The sequence below is a fragment of the Gavialis gangeticus genome, unplaced genomic scaffold, assembly GCF_001723915.1.
Source record: "Gavialis gangeticus isolate Ggan-Ray unplaced genomic scaffold, GavGan_comp1, whole genome shotgun sequence".
NCBI lineage: Eukaryota > Metazoa > Chordata > Crocodylia > Gavialidae > Gavialis > Gavialis gangeticus.
This window is the reverse complement of record NW_017729025.1, coordinates 133,503,996-133,522,479: the sequence shown is the minus strand read 5'-3', so window position 1 is coordinate 133,522,479 and position 18,484 is coordinate 133,503,996. Positions and strand designations below refer to the sequence as shown.

General features: G+C 45.7%; 2 protein-coding genes and 1 long non-coding RNA gene across 3 annotated transcripts in view; all 3 read right to left on the bottom strand.

The window, feature by feature from the left end:
- The window catches only part of MRVI1 (murine retrovirus integration site 1 homolog), a 289,447-nt gene extending 286,334 nt beyond the window's left edge, over positions 1-3,113 (bottom strand). The window contains exon 1 of the mRNA XM_019519582.1: positions 3,001-3,113. Coding sequence (XP_019375127.1) covers positions 3,001-3,027 — 27 coding nt within the window. The 5' untranslated portion in view covers positions 3,028-3,113. The remainder of the gene's footprint in view (positions 1-3,000) is intronic.
- Positions 3,114-4,738: 1,625 nt separating this feature from the next.
- LOC109299381 (lymphoid-restricted membrane protein-like) lies at positions 4,739-11,618 on the bottom strand. Its single transcript, XM_019519968.1, has 4 exons — positions 11,450-11,618; positions 5,630-5,688; positions 5,381-5,450; positions 4,739-4,907 (listed from the first exon to the last, which is right to left on the bottom strand). Exons 1-4 carry the CDS (start codon positions 11,539-11,541, stop codon positions 4,739-4,741), a joined length of 390 nt encoding a protein of 129 aa, XP_019375513.1. The 5' UTR covers positions 11,542-11,618.
- Positions 11,619-11,736: 118 nt separating this feature from the next.
- LOC109299496 lies at positions 11,737-16,793 on the bottom strand. The gene is made up of 4 exons (XR_002097893.1): positions 16,724-16,793; positions 14,559-14,787; positions 12,715-12,721; positions 11,737-11,834 (listed from the first exon to the last, which is right to left on the bottom strand). It is a non-coding gene; the product is annotated as an uncharacterized LOC109299496 (long non-coding RNA).
- Positions 16,794-18,484: the final 1,691 nt, after the last annotated feature.

Sequence of the window (18,484 nt, the reverse complement as noted above, 5' to 3'; positions counted from 1 at the left end):
GGGGGTGGGGGTGGGGGGTAAGGGGGATGTAGCAGGTAAAAAGTGGAGAGGTACCCGGGGTTGTCAACTGGGGGTATGCATAACCCTGGGGGTACTTGGAGAGGGGCTAAGGGGTACACGTGGGTGGGTGGGGACAGAGGGCTGCCATGCACCACCCCACGCCACACACTCCCAGGAGCAGGGCTGGGGGAGAGGGGGGAGGAGGAGGGTCGAGGGCAGCAGCTCCCTTCTGCAGGCTGCACAGGCACCACTAGGGTGGCTGGACACTGGTGGGGTTGGAAGCTCACACGTGGCAGCTGCCACTACCATCCACTACCCTGCACTGCCACCATGTGCAAGCCCTCACTCCCGGCTCTGGGTCTAGCCACCACCACCCTGCTCCATGTCCAGCCAACACTACCCCCTGTTCCACTCCAAGTCTGGCCACTGCCACCCCCCTGCTCCACCAGAAGTGTACCCAGAAGGGGTACATTTCCTTAAAAATGGTTGAAAAACCCTGAATTAGAAGAAAAAAACCAACATTAGATTACTACAACTTTAAGGGTTATGACCCAGTTATTAAAGCATCTGATACTTGGAGTTCCCACAAATGCTCCCAAAATTTTACATTTAGATTATTTGCAAGTCCTTATCAAGTAGGACCCAAAAATATTTTGAAACTAGCAAATTGCACATCAAAAATGACAGGTAGGCAGGGACACAAGCCTGTGTGCTCCCCCCACTCCCCCACCAATCCAGGTCCAAGCCTGCTCCCCCCACTTCCCCCTGAGTCCAGGCCCATTCTCCCACTCCCTCGCACCCCACCTCTGAAGGAGCTGCTGGGCTGCAATTGTCCCACGACCTGACCCAGGAAGGGCCCCAGTCACTGTGAACAGGGCCACAGCCAGGTCGTGAGGCAATCAGAGCACCGTGTCTGATCCAGGGGTGCAGCCCATGGCCCCTGTTCTGTGCAAGGGGCAAGGGACAGCTGCAGCTGCAGGCTGCACTCAGCCTCTGCTCTGTGCCTTTTTGCCACTGCATTGGCAGCAGCACCATGCTGTGCCATGTGCCTTGCTGTCCAGCTTGCCCAACAGCGGAACTCACATGGTGACTGGACCACTGTCAAAGCAGCAGCAGTGATCTGGCCCAGCCATGGCCCCCTCTCCCTCTTGGCTCTCCAGCGCTGTGCCTCTGGAGGAGCCACCAGACTCAGACTGCCCCACAACCCAGCCCGGCTGGGGCCCCATCACCATGAATAGGGCCCTGGCTGGGCCAGATCATTGGCCAATCAGAGCTTGTCCAGGAGTGCAGCATGGGGGAGCCAAAGAGGGGGCACATGTCCTCCTCCCCTGGCTCCTCCTGTGTCTGGCCCCATGCGCTCCCACCGTCACCCAGGAAGGTGGGGGGAAGCTTGCATGTGGTGTCTGTAGATGCCACCCCATGCTCAGTGTTTGGCCATGTGCAATCACCCCCACCTCGCCTCCCTGCTTCCCCTCCCTGGGTGGAGGCAGCGGGGTCCAGGGAGCAGGGCAGGTGGTCAGGGACACGTTGGGATGGGGTGGGGTGCACTGCTGCAGGGCTGTGCAGTGCACCGGGGAAGGGCGCAGCTGCAGGGCTGTGCTGCATGCAATGCCCACTCCCCTCTTCTCTCCCTCCCTGCCACCTCCCACTCCCTGCTGGCTGCGGCAGGAAGCAGAAGGCAGTGGGGAAGGGAGCAGGTACGACAGTGTGCTGCGCTGCGCTGCGCGGCAGTGCCCCATGGCAGCACACCAGATGGCCACACCCTGCAGCAGGCAGCGTGGTGCAGCTGGGAGCATGCCATGCCATGCTTTTCCCCCAGCCACCTGGCCCACTCCCTGGCCCCCAGCCTCCTCCTGTCTGTCTGTCTGTAATGCTCCAGGCTAGCCAAATTGCTGCCTGATCTGTGGGCAGCACATGCGCAGTTGGCCCAGAGTATTACAGACAGACCAAGTAGGGCTGTGCAAAATTTTGCCAGCTGTTTCATTTCAACACTGTTTTGACCAATTTCGAGGTTGAAACAGCAAAATTGGAACAAAATAAAGGCCATTGAAATAGCCTTGAAACAAAATGAAGCTGGTCGAAGCGTTTTGACTATAGGCTGGGAATGGGAAGTCAGTTCAGCTGGGCTGACTTCCCCTTCCCAGCGCAAGATCCGGTAGGGGGAAGCGAGGCAGCCCAGCTGGGCTGCTTTCCCATCCCTCGCACTAGATTCCGCCCTCGCCGCAATCTAGTGCAGGGTACTGGAAAGCAGCCTAGCTGGGCTGCCTCCTGCCCCCAGCGATCTAGCAGTGGGGATAGGAAGTCAGCCCAGCTGAGCTGACTCTCCATCCCTAGTGAAACATCTAAAAAGTGTTGGAACAGCCTTTCTGTTTCAACGGAACAGAACAGAACAGAACAGCTGTTTCAACTGGAAGTGAAATTCGATACGAAACTGTTCCGTTGAACCGTCAAAACTCAAAGCAAAATGGAAAAGTGACGTTTTGCACATCCCTAAGACTAAGGCTTTATTATATTAGAATAGCGAAGTGAAACACTGCTGACAGTTTGTATGACCGTTCCTTTAAAACAGAAGTTTTCAACCTTTTTTAAGGAGTGTACCCCCTCTGGGTACACTTCTGGCGAGGCGGAGAGGAGGTGGCAGCAGCCAGATGCAGAGGGAGGGAGAGGGCTTGCATATGGTGGTGTGGCGTGGTGGGTGGTGACCATGGCCGCCATGTGTGAGGTCCTGCCCTCCCTCACCTTCCGCATCTGGGTGGCCTGGTGGCGCCTGTGCGGCCCGTACAAAAAAGGCGCTGCCTTCGCTCCTCCCCATCCCCCACCTCTGGCCCTGCTCCTGGTTGGTGGCGGTGCCGGTTGGTGGTGGTACATCCCTGCCCGCCCGCCTGTGCGTACTCCCTACCCCTTTCCAAGTACCCTCGGTTGACAACCCCTGCTTTAAAAAATAAGAATGGACATCTTTTCTTGGTGCAATATAAAAAACAAAACAAAAAACACATGTACCAGACTTCTGCAATATCCATGAATCATGTGATTCTCCTCACAAAAGCTCACTAAATTGCTCTTGAAATCTTCAAGCTCATTCGATATACATTTGAAGTGTACAGGATACTGCTCCAATCTGAAAAATAAATGTGTATCAGCCATGCATGCGAGTGTTGCTCCTGAAGCTTTTAAAAATAGATTAGACAAACATTTGTCTAGGATGGCTTAGACAGGTATGATCCCACTTTGAGTAGAGGGTTAAACTTGATGACTTCCCAAGATCCCTTCTAGCACTGTTCTTATAAACTATATGTTTATTTTTAAAAAGGGACATGATTTAAGGATTATAAACCAATTTTTAAAGCACCTGATGCTTGGAGCTTCCACTAACATCCAAGAACTTCTACATTTAGATTATTTACAGGTCTTTATCAGGCAGGGCTCAACATTTTTTGAAATTGTGAAGTGAAGATCACAAGATACCAAACTAGCTTTTAGATCTCTGGCAGCAAGATGCATTGGAAAAAAATATTGGTGCTTTGATACAGTCAAAATGTCTTGAAAATGGAGAATGGACAGGGGTTTTGGAAAGAAAGAGAGAAGTATAGTAGAAAAGAGTAAAACAAAAAAAACAAGAAGACTGATGGTAAATTACACACAAGCAAACAAAGGGGGGAAAATTAATTATTGCCTAATGAAACTACATGAGATCATAGCAAACTTGTAGTGAGACATGAACAAGAGAGAGAGAGACATTTCTTACTGTATTTCCACAATTTCTCCCCAACTTCATCTGAAAAAGTCAGGTCTCCTGAAGAGTTCCCAAACACTTAGTTAAACCAATCTAGTTCAGCCCCTTGTTTAGGGTAGCATCATCCCTGAACAAACCATCCCAGCCAAGTGTCTGTCTAACTTGCTCTTGACAATTTACAAGGATAGAGTCCACAGCCTCTATATGTTAAGCCTGTCCCAGTACTTAACCACCTTCAGAGTAAGAAACTTCTTTCTAATCTTCGACCTAAACTTTCCCTGCTGCAGTTTGAGGCCATTGCTCCTAGTCCTGTCCACTGTAGTCACAGAGAAAAGCCCATCTCCATCCTCTCTCTAATAACTCTTCAGGGGTATTTGAAGACTGTTATCAATCCTGGCTTGGTCTCTCTCTTCCCGAGACTAAATAATCCTAGCTTTTTCAGCCTTTCCTCATAAGTCATGCTTCCCAGGTCTGTAATCATTTTTGTTGCTTTCTGCTCTCTTTCTAATCTGTCCACATCTTTCTTGAAGTATGGGGCCCAAAACTGGATATAATATTGCAAGTGGTGTCCCACCAGTGCCAAATAAAGCAGAAGAATCATTTTCCTTGATTTGGAAGACACATTCCTATTAATACAGTATACCATTGGCCTTTTTTACAACAAGAGCATGCTGTTGTCTCATATTCAGCTTACGATCCACAGTAACCTCCACAGTACTGCAGCCTAGCTAGTCATTCTCTTGTCTGTATTTGTGCATGAAATTATTCCACCTGAACTGAAAAAAAACTTAGCACCTGTCCTTGTTGCATTTCATTTGATGGATCATGGACCATTTCTCCAGTCTATCCAAGTCATTCCAGATCCTAGCCCAACCCTTTAGGCAATTTGTTTTATTTGCACAGTTTTATAACTGAACGAATGACACATTAGTGAAGGTAGAGTTTAAATGAAACATTTTTTTTCAGATACGAGGATGCTGAGCAGAAAATAATCTATTCCAGGGATCAGCCATACCTTGTTAGTTTGCCTTTCAGTTCTGCAACTTCATCCATCAATTCCAGGCAGATTTCATCTGATACTTCCATTGCTTTCTGTGTACCCAGTACCTGGCCAGTTAATTTCTGGTACATGTATTTTAAGTCTGCAACACTACTAGTTAGAGCATCCAATTGCCTTCAACAAAATGGAAAGAAAAAACCATACCATTAATTCAGATATTTGGTTCAAATAACATTTAAATTTAAATCATATCTTAAGCAGAATACAATTTTCTTGCAACTGCCACCATGTTGATCTGGACCAAATCTGACATGGAGACTTAAAAAAGTTAGGCGTTATCATCCAACCTGTTGGAGGATGTAACTAATAAATAAGATGTCCCAATATCTAAAAAAATAAAAGTTTATATTTAAGTGTAAAAATGTTTTTAAAGCCAAGAGATGCAGCTGCCTTGGATCCTGGATATGCCTGCCCTGCGTGGCTGGATCAGGCCCCAGTTGGGCCATTTCCTCATGGCTGAATCAGGCCTGGCTGTGCCACGCTGCATGCCAGATCAGGCCACGATCCATATCCAGCATGCAGACCAATGTGGCACCATTTATCTGGGCCATGGAATGAAAAGGTTGGATATCACCAATGCAACATACATATCTGAGTCTTCAGTTGCTCCTTGAAAAGTCTCAGCATCTTCCTCAGTTAAAAATAATATATTTCCTCCTGGAAAACAGACAGAAAATCTGACAACGTTAATGCCATTTGTGAAATGCTTATGTACATAATAGTTACAAAGAATGTGTCAAATATATTGCATATAATAATATTTATATTTATAATGTAATATAGTAGTGCACAAAACATGCTACATATTTAAAAAAAATAGGATCAAAGATGCTTACTATTTTTATCCAGGTTTCTTTTATTTGTAGACTTATTTTCAATGGACTTATCTGAAATACTAAATTTTAGAAAAATTAATACAAGTTCACTTATTTAAAGATTAAAATAACCCCAGCACATTTATCCATCCCATTTTTCCTTTACGAGGAAGTTTGCTTTACTGTAATGCTGAATGCTACATAATCACTGTAGGTAACTGTAACGGGTCCCATACCTAATCCAGTTGGCTGTAGGAGCAGAGAGGAAATGCCGCTTGCCTCAGGTGTGGGAAGCACAATCAGGACTAAAATTGCCAGGACTGATGGGGAAAGTGTGGGTAGGTGACAGGTGGCAGGGTGGTTACAGGCTTCTTAAGGCCAGGACCACGGCTGAGGCCACAGATTGGCTCTGACCTGCCAGGGTAAAGGAGCTCCAGACCACAAGGGACCGAAAGGAAGCCCCACAGCACCAGACACCAATGTGAAATTAATTGTTATAATCATGGTGTGACATAGACCAAGGCTAGGGAAAGATTTTAATTTGAAACAGTTTGCTTATGCCTGTATTTATGTTTAAAACTGGGAAACCAAAAGTGACTGTCAGGGGAGGCTTGGAAATCACAGTGAGCATCCAGAGAGACACTTCCATGTTGCTGGAGAAATAGATTGTGAACTGAGGGTCAGAGCCTGCAATGAAACAGACTGTGGGCACAGACAGGACAAATGATGAGGGGGGACCTGAGGCCTTAAGGACTGTGCGAGCAGGCCCAAAGCCCAAGAGGGGCAAGGTCACAGGGCCCTGAAATGGGCTGAGGAGCACAGCCAAAGTCAGAGGGCCAAGGCCAGAAGGCCGAAGCCCAGGCAAAGGTTTAAGATCTGAAGGGCCAAGTGCTGCAGTGGAGGCCAGGGAAGCCCCTCCACCTCAATATCCAGGAGACGGAAAAATTGTACAGTGGAGTCAGGATTCTGAACCAAAGAGGCAAAGTTGAGACAGAGGAGAGTTAGGGCTGGAAGTACATCCTGAGCTCACTGACCTCTGAGGGCAGCCTCCCCATTTTAGTTTAACATCAAGGTGTGGCAGGTGAGACAGCAAGGTGGGCCCCTGAAAGGTCAGAGTGAGCAAGTGGGGCAGGCTCCAGGCAACCACTAGGGGACTCTATGGCCACCCTCTGGGCCTGACATATTATAGTAAAATTAATTATACAGCAAAATTGTCTCTTACTCTGCTGAGATGGACTATGGGTTTTATTGTAATATTTGTTTTAAAATGTGTTCATGTTGTTATAAGGGTGTATTCCTCAGCTTATTCATAAAGCTAGCACAGGAGAAGGAGTGGGTTAAGAGATAGTGAAGCAAAGATCTGTTTATGTATGGGATGAGACAAGATAGACCTCTAGCATCAACAGAAATTTGAATAGCTTTGCTGGCACAACAAGAGTGAGAAGGCTTACACCCAGAAGGTTGGAGGAGAGCTGAATAACAATAGCAAGGTAAGTGTGAACAAGGATGGTGCTGGCTTCTAGGAGATAGATTGGAGAGAGAGAGAGAGAGAGACTAGCAGAGTAGCTTTAGGGGCTCAGCAGCTGGGCAGATTAGAAATGGAATAGCTGAAAATCTTTGGAGGTGCTTAGGCTGTGTGGGCTGGACTGGTGAAAAAAAGGAACTGATTCACCCCTTTGGAGGAGGGCAGAGAACTTTGCCTTTGGGCCTTTTCCCCAATAAATGCCACTACTGAAGGGGAGCTGCCCATTTCCTGCTTGCCATGTTGGGGCACTTATACATGTGATGGACCTCTGCTCCAATGCATGCTAATTAGATTAATAGAGCCTTCTGCAAGTTTGCTGGACTGTGCTAATTAGCATGCTCCAGCAATCTTTACGTCATGTATATTTAGCATCTGCACATTTCAAAATGGTGGCAGGCGTGCTTTAACTAAACCTCATCAAACAAGCTTTAGTTAAAACACCCCCACTGCCATTTTGAAGAGCAGGACACTGAATACAGATGATGCTGTGGGAGCTTTAATTAGAGTGGCTCTCAGAACCACTCTAATTAAAAATCCCCCCCACCACACTCCAGAACACATGTATAGATGCTCTTAGATTGTGTGTTTTCTCAAAAAAAGGCAAAGTCCTTCTCTCAGGAACAAAACTAGCTCCGAGTCAGGGCCATGGAGAACCAGGGAGGGCAAGGAACCCAAGTCTCCCCAAACCTGCCCCACCCTACAAGCCACTCCTTGGCCAACTTTAGAGGATATTTCTCAGAAGCTGAGAAGGCAGTAGTGGTCCAGAGCAAGGGCTACCCCCAGGACTCCATGACACCTGAGAAGAGGAATAAAAGTGAACCACCTTGTGAAGAAAAAAACATATGCCATTTAGATTCAGATTCACAAACAGAGCCTCTGAGTTGAGTCCACATGGAGAAGAAAATACATTGTCACTGGCATAGAATAATTATTGTAATTTTAACTTTAAAAGATGGTTTTCAGAGTGTTGTTGGGGAAAAATATCAGGTGGACACATAATTACCATTATCACTTTTGATGATTTATGGTTAATACTCTTTGAAAATAAAACACAAGTGGACCAGAGTCAGCCCGGGATGTTTACTGGAGGATGTGCTAGGAAGAAGACTGTAGCACTGCAGTTAAGGATCACAAAAGTAGTTTAGATTCACTGTATTCCTTTGAGGGGCAGGCAAAGTAGTAGTATTATCATTTCATAAATAAAGAAAATGACACACGGAAAATGGTCCTCAAACCTCACCAATTTCTGGGACACAATAGTAAAAATGGCATCCTGTGGGCAACATCTTCATTTCTCTATGCATCAGTTACATAGACATTAGGGCTGGAAGGGACCTCGGAAGATCATTGAGTCCAGCCCCCATTCCCCTCCCCCCCCCCCGAAGGGCAGGAAGTCAGCTGAGGTCATAGGATCCCAGCAAGATAAGCACCCAATTTACTCTTGAAGGTGTTCAATGTAGGTGCTTGAACCACCTCCAATGGCAGGCTACTCCAGACCTTGGGGGCTCGGACAGTAAAGAAATTCTTCCTTATGTCCAGCCTGAAATGGTCTTGCAGTAGTTTATGACCGTTCAACCTCGTCATCCCTTGGGGCGCTCTGGTGAACAAACGTTCCCCCAGATCCTGGTGGTCACCCCCGATAAACTTATAGGTGGCCATCAGATCACCCCTGAGCCTGCACTTTTCTAGGCTAAAGAGCCCCATGGCTCTCAGCCTGTCATTGTAAGTTCTGTTTTCCTGACCTCTGATCATGCGCATGGCTCTTCTCTGCACTCTTTCAAGCTTCTCTACACCCTTTTGAATTCCGGAGCCCAAAACTGGATGCAGTACTCCAGCTGTGGCCTCACCAAGGCCGAGTACAAGGGGAGAATGATGTCCCAGGATTTGCTTGAGAAGCATCTAGTAAAGCAAGCTAAACGCTGGCTTGCATCCATAGCCGCAGCATTGCATTGCATTGCAGGCTCATGTTCATCTTGTGGTCAATGATGACCCCCAAGTCTCTTTCTTCCGTAGGGCTAGCCAGCATAGCACTGCCAAGCCTGTAAGGATGCTGCAGGTTTTTCCTCCCAAAGTGGAGAACCTTACATTTTTCAGTGTTAAACACCATCAGGTTCTCATCCACCGATTTGCTGAGCCTGTCCAGGTCAGCCTGGATCACTCTCCTGTCTTCTGGTGTGGATGCTTTGCCCCAAAGTTTGGTGTCATTGGCGAACTTGGCCAGTTGGCTTCTGACTCCAATGTCCACATCATTAATAAAGATGTTGAACAATATGGGTCCAAGGGCAGAGCCTCAGACATAAATTTACTGTGGCTATGAGCATTAGAGTACAGATCCAGTCTTCATTTAATGGATCTGTACGGTTTCAAGCAACAGCACCAGCAGTTTCACGGCACAGAAAGGGGATAGTGAAGACATGAAAAGTGAAGCTATGAAAAGGGTTCTCTGTGTTTAACTGAAAGGATCTGTGTATTTGGTCATGGATGGTAGGACGGATTAACAGGTCTATCACTACAATGTAGTTTTTGAAGAATTATTCTACCCTTGCACCTTTCCCCAACATATAGCACAAGTATGCAGTCTGCGGATGAGATTACACATTAGAGTTAGCAAGTGCTAATTCTAAGAAATATTAGTCTGCATTACAGTTAACTAGTGCTAGTAATCAGTCATATGTTCAGAGTATACATACCTTCTCCAATGTGCACTGCCCAGACCTGCCACCAGAGGGCTGTTGAGCAGGTGCATTGCTAGAGGTAGCTCCTCGCCCCCTACCTCCATGCCCCCCTACTTCCCTTTCAGTTGCAGGGCCTGGCAAAGGTTGGATATGGGTGTACTGAGGTGGCATAACCTGCAGGCTTCCCAGAAGTAGACAGGGAGGGACAACCCCTCCACCAGAACCTCTGCTACTCATGGGCTGATAAGGGTGGCAGGGCAGTGATCTTGCAGTGGAGGGGCTGATGGGGGCAGAGGGGGAAACTGGTGTGGCAGGGGAGAGATCTGGGGGTAGAGGGTGCAGCATCCTCACCCACCTGTTACCTGGCTGTTCCCAACTGTCAGTCCAAGGCTGTAAAATCCTGGATGATATTTAGTCCATCTGGAAGTAGTGCCTCCTGGGATACTAGGGGACTGCAAATTGTTGGTTCTCTCTCAGATGTACACCAAGAAGTTAACTTAAACTAGGTAGCCAAGCTCAAAAGATAATCCTGGTGCAAACTGGCACAACTTTAAGACACCTAGGTTGCAGCCAGAAGTTAAGTTTGTTGCATGATCAGCCACCTGAAAGTGCTGTATAGCCATGTGTGATACACATGCATGGCTGCAGAGTGCTTTTAAAGGTGGCCAATTGCTCAACAAATTAATCTTCATCAAATGAGGAATCAGATAAAGGCACTCCACTTTGGAGTGCCTTAGGGACCTTGGGTTCCCTAGAGTTAATATGTCGTGCAATTGGGGTTGGATTGATGCAACCCAGCTCCACCCCCAGAGCAGTCTGAAGGAGGGGAGGGGGAGCAAGTTATGCACTAGGGTTTGCCCCACCTGAGCTCGGGGGGCACAGCAAGTGGATTAGAGCTCCCCTGTCTCACAGCCCCCCCGCCAACTCTCCCCACTCAAGCTCAGGCTGGGCAAACTCCGGCCTGCTCCCTTTCCCCCCCCCCTTTCTGCAGACAGCACTAAAGTGGGGGGGAGGGGGAGGAAGAGGCAGCAGCAAGGGGAGAAGGGCAGCTCCTCTGCTGCAGGCAGTCTCAGTCCTCCCCTCCCCACCGTGACCCAACTTGCAAATACCTGTTGAGTCAGTGCGGGGTTGAACTCTAACAGAGAAGGGAAGGGGGCTTTTACATAAAGTGCCATGAGTTAGAGCTGGGGCCTGCATGTCTGTCTGTGCCCCTAAGGTGCACTTAGCACTAGTTAATGAGCCTTAACGTGTGATCATTTACATTTTAAGTGACCTTAACATGATCCAATTGTAAAGTGTAATCTCATCCTAAGTGCTAAGGTAGGGATTTAGACTTAAATGACTTGTGTAATGTTGCACTAGAAGTCAACAAAGAACTCATCTTAAAGCACAGGTGTCTCTATTGATCTCTCGGGTTTAAACATAAAAAAACATACGCCTCCAAATATGTTATCTTATTTTTTGGTATTGTTTTTTTAGAAGGCAGTTTGAGGGGGGCATACCTTTAAATTCTTACAGAGACAAAATACCTGTTGATTTAAATAGATACTGGCCTCAGTGAGGACTGTGGTATTTGATACATGCTGTTTGAAAATAAAAGATGACTTAGCCAAAATAAGTGCATAAAATAAACTGAGTTACCAATCCTGGGAGCACATGGCAATCCAACTTTTCATAGTAGCATGAAATGTTTCTCTATCAATAAAGATATTCTGTCTTTCAGGGTCTAACATATTGTACAGCAATAACAATCTGCAGTTTTCATGGTTCTGTCCTGTGACGTCTTCTAAATATTTTATTAAAACAGAAGCAGGAACTAGCCCTGTAAAAGAGCAAGAGATATATTAAATTTTTCAGTCCATTTTTAAATGTCCTGTTTTGGTTGTTAGAATACTTGCAATACTAGAGGAATAAGGGTACCTGTCTCCTCAGTTTTGCAAACTTCAAAGGTAAAGCTGATCAAATCATCTTCAGAACAATGAACAAAGTTCAGTATATTATTAGTTATGTATTCATCAGCTGCAGTCTTTCCTAAAATGAAATAAGTGACATACAGTTTTCTTTCCCCTATGAGGCTCACTTAAAAGGGGAAAGTTCCCCGACCAATTTTTCCTCATACCAGCAGCACCCTCCTCCCCCCTCCCACCAAGGGCCAGAGAAGAAATCCGATTTGCATTATGCCCTAGAAACCAACAGTTACATCCTCTGTCAGACTAGTAAAAGGAACCAAATTTTAAGTCTTCACTGAGGACTCCACCACCAGCACCCAGATGTTTTACATCAGGACTTGCTTGCTCGAATACCTTTGCTGACCTCAACTATAAGTGACAGCTCATTGGGAAAGAGACCATTACTCAGGCAGCCAGATGCCAATTCACATAATTTTAATATAACATAGCTAATAGGCATAAACTGCACCCAAAAAAGAGCAGGTTAGGAGGGCTGGCAAATATAGGGCTGCATATAATTAAATTTAAAGAGAAATCTGTTACATTTAAAAAGAAATGATGCTGTAAATCAGTGATTCTCATCCAGGATGTCAAAGGAGGGAGGGGGGGCGGGGTCACTTGGGGTACACTGACATCCTTTCAATGCTGTCATGGGGCATGTCCACATATGCAACCACATGTGCTTGCAGCAGTTCAAATGGAAGTGGTGCAAATTTGAGCCTGGGCTTTTTGCTTCAGCACACATGCCCAGACATATATTTTGTTGTGGAGCAAATTGTGCTATTTGGGGCAAAATAACCCTGCCTGGCTCCTCCCAGATCTACAGCCAGGGGGAGTTGGAGCCTGGGGCCAGCACCCATGCTGGCCCCAGCAGTATAAAAACCTGCCCTGGCCAGCAACTCAGGGCTACTTGCCCTCAGGAGCTTCTGGGGCATGAGCAATTAGTATTTGGGAGACACTACCCCTTGCGCCAAATGGACTGCTGAAGCAGCATCTCAAATTCATTTTTTAAAATAGCTCCAAATCCACCTTCTTCCACAATTAGAACAAAAGGGGGAGAGAGAGAGAGAGAGAGAGAGAGAGAGAGAGAGAGAGAGAGGGATTGATCAGATGGGCAATGTTTTATTGCTATATTTACAATGTTAAAGCATTTTGGAAGCCTACTAGTGTCTCTAGCATCATAATAAAATGAATCTTAAACATCTATATGTTTTAATGTTTGCTTTTGGTTTCCTTATCACATGGTGGGTGTGTGGTGGGGAGATGTGGGTCAGTGTGTGGGGACTGTGTCTGTGAGGGCTGCTTAGGGGAGGTGGGTCCCCTGCCCCCCACAGGGCAGAACCCCCCCCCCCACTGCACATGGACTGTACTGCCTGCAGGTTCCCAGCCCCCACAATCCCTTCCACCCCACTGGTCTCCAGCCCCTTGCTCATCTCCAGCCTCCCAAGGCTGGAGACGAGTGGGGAAGCAATCAGGAGGCTGGAGATGATTTAGGGATTCCCCCAGTTAGTTCCAGACTCCTGATCACTCCCCCTCTTGGCTCCTGCCCCACATTGCTCCCCCGCCTGGCTCCAGCCTCCTGCAGTGCCCACAGCTTATCAGCAACAGCAGCGACAGTTGGGGCCACTTGAGGCCTCATGCCACAGCCTCGCCACATGGCACAGGGCAGTGGGGCTCAGCCCCAGCTGCCTGGCACCCATGCCGCAGCTGCTGTATTGACTCAGTGCGGCCTGGCTTGGCAGGGCACCACACTGCACCGCATCCTGTCTGACAGCTCTGTGGTGCTGTGGCTTTCACCCAGGTCTTGGTGCCACTCAGCCCAAGCAGCCAGAGCATGGCACCCTGCTGAGCCAGGCCACACCTGCACGATGCAGCAGCAGGGGTGCCAGGCAGCTGGGGTCAAGCTCCACTGCTCCCCACGCAGGGGGGTTGTGCCATGAAGCCCCAAGCAGCCCTGACTGCTGCTACTGCTGGCAAGTGTGGGGGGTTGGGGCCGGGTGGGCCTCCCCCCCCCAAATGGTCTCCTCCCCTCCTCCCCCAGACCCTCAACCCCCTACTTACCTAGCATGAAGCTGGGTCTAGGTCCCTGCAGCTTGTAATGCTGCCTGCCCCGCACACAGGTAGGCAGTGTGCTTCAGCACTGGGGCTAAGGCCAGCCATAGAGCAGTTGGCTACCAGAGTGTCTCTGTGGAGGACCGAGCCTCCGGTTGCCTCACGGCATGGTCTGGGACTGTGCCCTGCCCCAATTTTTCCTTGCGGGTATTTTTTGACCTGGATATCCAAGTTTGCAGTGTGCAGAATGTTTTTTTGCTCCCACTTATGCCTCTTGCAGCATCTCAAAGGGGTTTGAGATGCTGCAAAAGGCATGTGTGCGCTTGTCTGGACATGCCCACACAGTGTTACTACTGCTAGGTGTGCAAACATGATTCACAAAATAAACTCAGAGATTTCAAACAGGAATCTATAACTTTAAAAACATTCTGATTTGTTGTAGTCTTTGAGTTCTTTGCAACAGAAGATTTTCCCTATTATTTTTCTGTAGTCAGAAAACCAGTAAAAATTAAGAGCCGGCATTCTGAGGGGGGCCTTGAGTCTAAAAAGTTTGAGAACCACTGCTGTTGATAGTAGTAAGGGCTATTTTGTGCCACTTATGTACAACATTAAAAGATGAAAGTTCTCTGCCCTGGGGAAGCACTAAGAAAATTCTGCCTCTGTTCACCCCAAACAGAGACTCATCTCATTGGCAAACAGAATTTCTCATTTACTCCTAAAAATAAAGGTTGGATTTACACTTTAACCACTTACTTTCATCAGTAAAAAATGGAGAGTGATTTAATACAGGAGAATGTGCAGATTCTGAAGTTTCAGCAGAGTCTTTTGATAAGGAAGAATTGTCTTCTGATGATAGATATGTATCTTGTGAAAAGGCATCTGACCTGGAATCTATATTTACTACAACACATTGGTCCCTTTTCAAATCTGAATTGTCAGTCTCTTTCTTTGTATTTTGGTGTCTGTCCTCCATCTTTTCTGTGGTAAGATAATTAAGCAAATACAAACAGCAGAAAGTTATTTTAAACAAAACCATAACAATCATATTTCAACACACACTCATGATGTATGTAAGGATATGAAATACATGTTGGCTTGAAAAAAATATATTTGAGAAAGTATTATGTTGAAGACAAGGGGGGGAAGAAGGAAAAAAAAAAAAAAAATCAGATTTCCCCCAGTAAATGAACTAGAGAAGTAGAGTAATACTAATTAGCAAACGTTCAGTGAACAAAAAGAAGGCAAGAGTATAAAGTATCAATATATTAATGTCTTCATACAAGCCGGGACTTATTATAGCCTAATGGAACAAGCTGAAACTTTTGTTAGTCTTGGCATTAAAGTCACAATGATTTTTAAAGCTGTGTTCAACCCTCAAAATTCATCTGCTGCTCTGAAATTTTTGGTTTATAAAACTGGGTTGAAACAAGGAACTTGATAGAAGATGCCCTATGGAAATCAGTGGGAAAGTTAACAGATTCCCAGTGTTATTCTACCGATTTATTTAACATCTCAGCACTATGTACTTACATCTTTAATATCCTTGTGCAATCCACCTTACAGAGAAATTACTTTTATATTTATTAATTAATAACATTTATTTTACATTTACAGAAGCCACAAAGGTAGTTTTTGTTAGACAAGTCAAGGAAGAATAAGTATGATTAAGGGATGTAGGCTGAATAAAAGATATCAGATTCATCCAAAGAACCTTGTCTGCCCAAGAATGATTTAGGCATTTCCCCCAAAATTGGCTTCAGTGCAAAAAGTCTTCTAGAAAAACAAGCCAAGACTCAAAACAAGAGGTGGACAGGAATAAGAGCCAGTTTTCAGTTTTTGAAACAATCACTGAGTCCAAACATTTCATACTCAGTTATTGTCAATGTTTTATACAGACACATTATTTAGTATAATTCAATAAGTTTTAAACAACATGACTGCATCTGATAAGGGGAAGACACGAAATAAACACACAAAGATGTTTCCTGGCTTAGAAAAAAAAAAAAAAAAACAACCAGAACACAGTCATCACTCAAAAGATGCTACATTATGCATGCCTTAAAAAACAAAAAAAACAAAAACAAAAAACAAAAAGTGATCAGTAGTTATAAGTAACTTTGTAGATTTATATTCTAAAGGCAGACATAATGGTGTTTGCTTGTTTATTTAGTTTTTATTATTTCTTGGATCAGACGCCCTCAAGATGTTCTTTTTGGCCTAATCATGAAAACATTCTCCCAGTGTCCAAGAACTACTTTTATAATTACAGGTGTACAGGATTTCATTTTCTGCCTTGTATAAGGATTCATTACCTTCACAAGAAAAAATAAGCTTCTACAGAATCCAAAAAGTGGAATAATTTAAAAAAGAAAGGAAAATTATAAACCTGCAAATAGTAGTAAATCTTTTAAAACTCAAATTCCATCATCAGCACTTGATGCAATGATTGTCTAGCAATGTACTCACCTGAAAACAATAAATTCATGAATTTGAATAAGGACCTATATGAGCCAGTCAACAAACAGTCTCTCCCACCATTTAGCCCAGAATTCTGAGATACTTGAATTAAAGATTATTTAGGAGGACAAATTATTTTTCATCTCCATTCCATCCTCCCCCAAACACACATTTCCCACACCCCATTTTATGCTAGTTTCTAGTCGGATATAAAGACTCAGTACTACCAAATGTTACCAGCTGCATTTTAACCCAGGCAATTGGCATTAGTATTGCTGATCTATTCTACTAACTAAGAAGAAAATGATCAACTAAAAAACAACTTAGACAAAAGCTATTACCAGCTTCATGCAATCTGGTTCATATAACATTTCAAACAAACAAGTCAACTGAGACTATCACATAGTAGTTACATACAGGTTTTGGTAAGCAGTCATTATAAACCTATCACTTATACCTTCGAAATTCTTTCTAGGTTTTCTGTTTTTTACAGAGGAGAGATTGTTGTGATCACTTTTATTTTTTGGCTCCTTCAATCCAGCTGATTCTGACTGCTCTTACGCAGCAAATTACTACCCTCTGCACACCTCCTACTGACAATCCCTTCATTGTGCACATTTGGGTTGATCCTTCAGTCCTAATGAAGACAGAAAACCAATTTAAGAACCTATTCCTGTCATTTGTCCTTTACAGGTAGCCTTGTGCACCTGCTGGGAAAGCCAGAAGCTTCTACCAGTGCAGAACAAGTTGCAGGCTCTGGACCTCAATAAAAGCATGTTTTCCCTGAATAAATGCATTAGGAGCTGCCCGTGGTTTGCAATTAAAATTAGCATTATGTCTTTTTGTTGTGTTTTGTATAGCCCTTTGAAAAGTGTTACTACAAATTAGAAGAGTCTTCTCCTGCCTCCCAGCCAGAAAATCTGAGGTTTTTTTGAATATAGACTTGCAAGTTCCAGGAGGGAACTTATAAATTTATAATACATTTAAAGATTATAAGCAGAGATGAGGAGAACCCAAGGAGATTTGTGTTAGGTAGTTATTATAGGGAAAAGGAGGAGAGGAAGAGAGGAGGAGAGGAATGAAGGTGGAGAGGAAGAAACACAGGGGCTTGGCATGGACAGAAACACAGAGGAGACTGTGGGAGAGGAGAAGAAGGAAGCAAAAGACTTCTATGGACATGGATTTGGGTGGTGTTGGCAGCACTGCTCATATAAACCAGGTTTTGTGTGTATTTGGGGAGGGGTAGATGTTTTTGAGTGTTGAAAGTGCTACTTTATGGGCTAGATTCATTAATAAAGTTTGAAAAATTAATACATGCCCCAACCCTGTACACACCCAGGGCAGCTGCTGCCCTGACAATGAGGACACCCATTGCAGCAGCAGGTAGGGATCAAGGTACAAGCCCTGGACCTTTAAGCTGCAGCTCTGAAAGGGCGTTAAGGCCTATAATGGCACTAATGATCACCTGGAACCTCTTTATCCAGTTCCTTGGCAAGGAAAATAAAAAAGCCCAACAGCAGCATGTCAGGAGCTGACTGATGTCAGGACTGTGGGTAGTCTTACGTAATGTGTTTAGATTCTGGCTGTACGAGATGGTTTGGACAGGGCTGACACTGCCTCAGGCAGGCGGTTGCACTAGATGTTCTCTAGTGGTCCCTGCCAGGTCTTAAATATGAAACTTATCATACTGGAAGCCTCAAATTATCGTATTTGCTGGAAAAAACCTACTGTACACAGAAAAATATGCCAATAGCAAATAAGCCTTATTTACTTTCTACTGCTCACTCTAACTCGCCAGGGAGAGAGCGAGAATTAAGCCATCAAAGTTGAAGCCGTTCTTTATTTTGAGGCAAGCCGTCATAAAAAAAAGGTGCTAGCTGCAAACCCCAAAGTCGGGTAAGACTCCCCTCTCTTAGGTTTTACTTACATAGGCTGCAGCAATGACTGTGCACGTGGAGCCCTTTTACTATTAGTGGGCATACATTGTGCCAAGGTTGAACTGCTCGTACAAATACGGGCATTGTCATAATCCTAGCAGCCCCGCGGCCCTGTGGCTGGGACCGCCCCCCACACAGACCCGCCCCCCCATGCCGGGGCTGGGCTACCAATCAGAGCCCACCTCTTGTTCCGCGCGGCCCCGCCCACCCCAGCCCACAAGGGGAGGGCCCTCGCATGGAGCCCCCACCCCTTGGTTCCGAATGACGTAGGGCTCGGCCCA

Excerpts from the sequence above, each read along its gene's own strand:
- LOC109299381 (XM_019519968.1), bottom strand. The coding sequence starts at position 11,541 with ATGTTAGACCCTGAAAGACAGAATATCTTTATTGATAGAGAAACATTT. Across the intron at positions 5,689-11,449 it reads GCCATGTGCTCCCAGGATTG|TATTTCAGATAAGTCCATTG; the intron begins GTAACTCAGTTT and ends TCTAAAATTTAG. Across the intron at positions 5,451-5,629 it reads AAGAAACCTGGATAAAAATA|GAGGAAATATATTATTTTTA; the intron begins GTAAGCATCTTT and ends TCTGTTTTCCAG.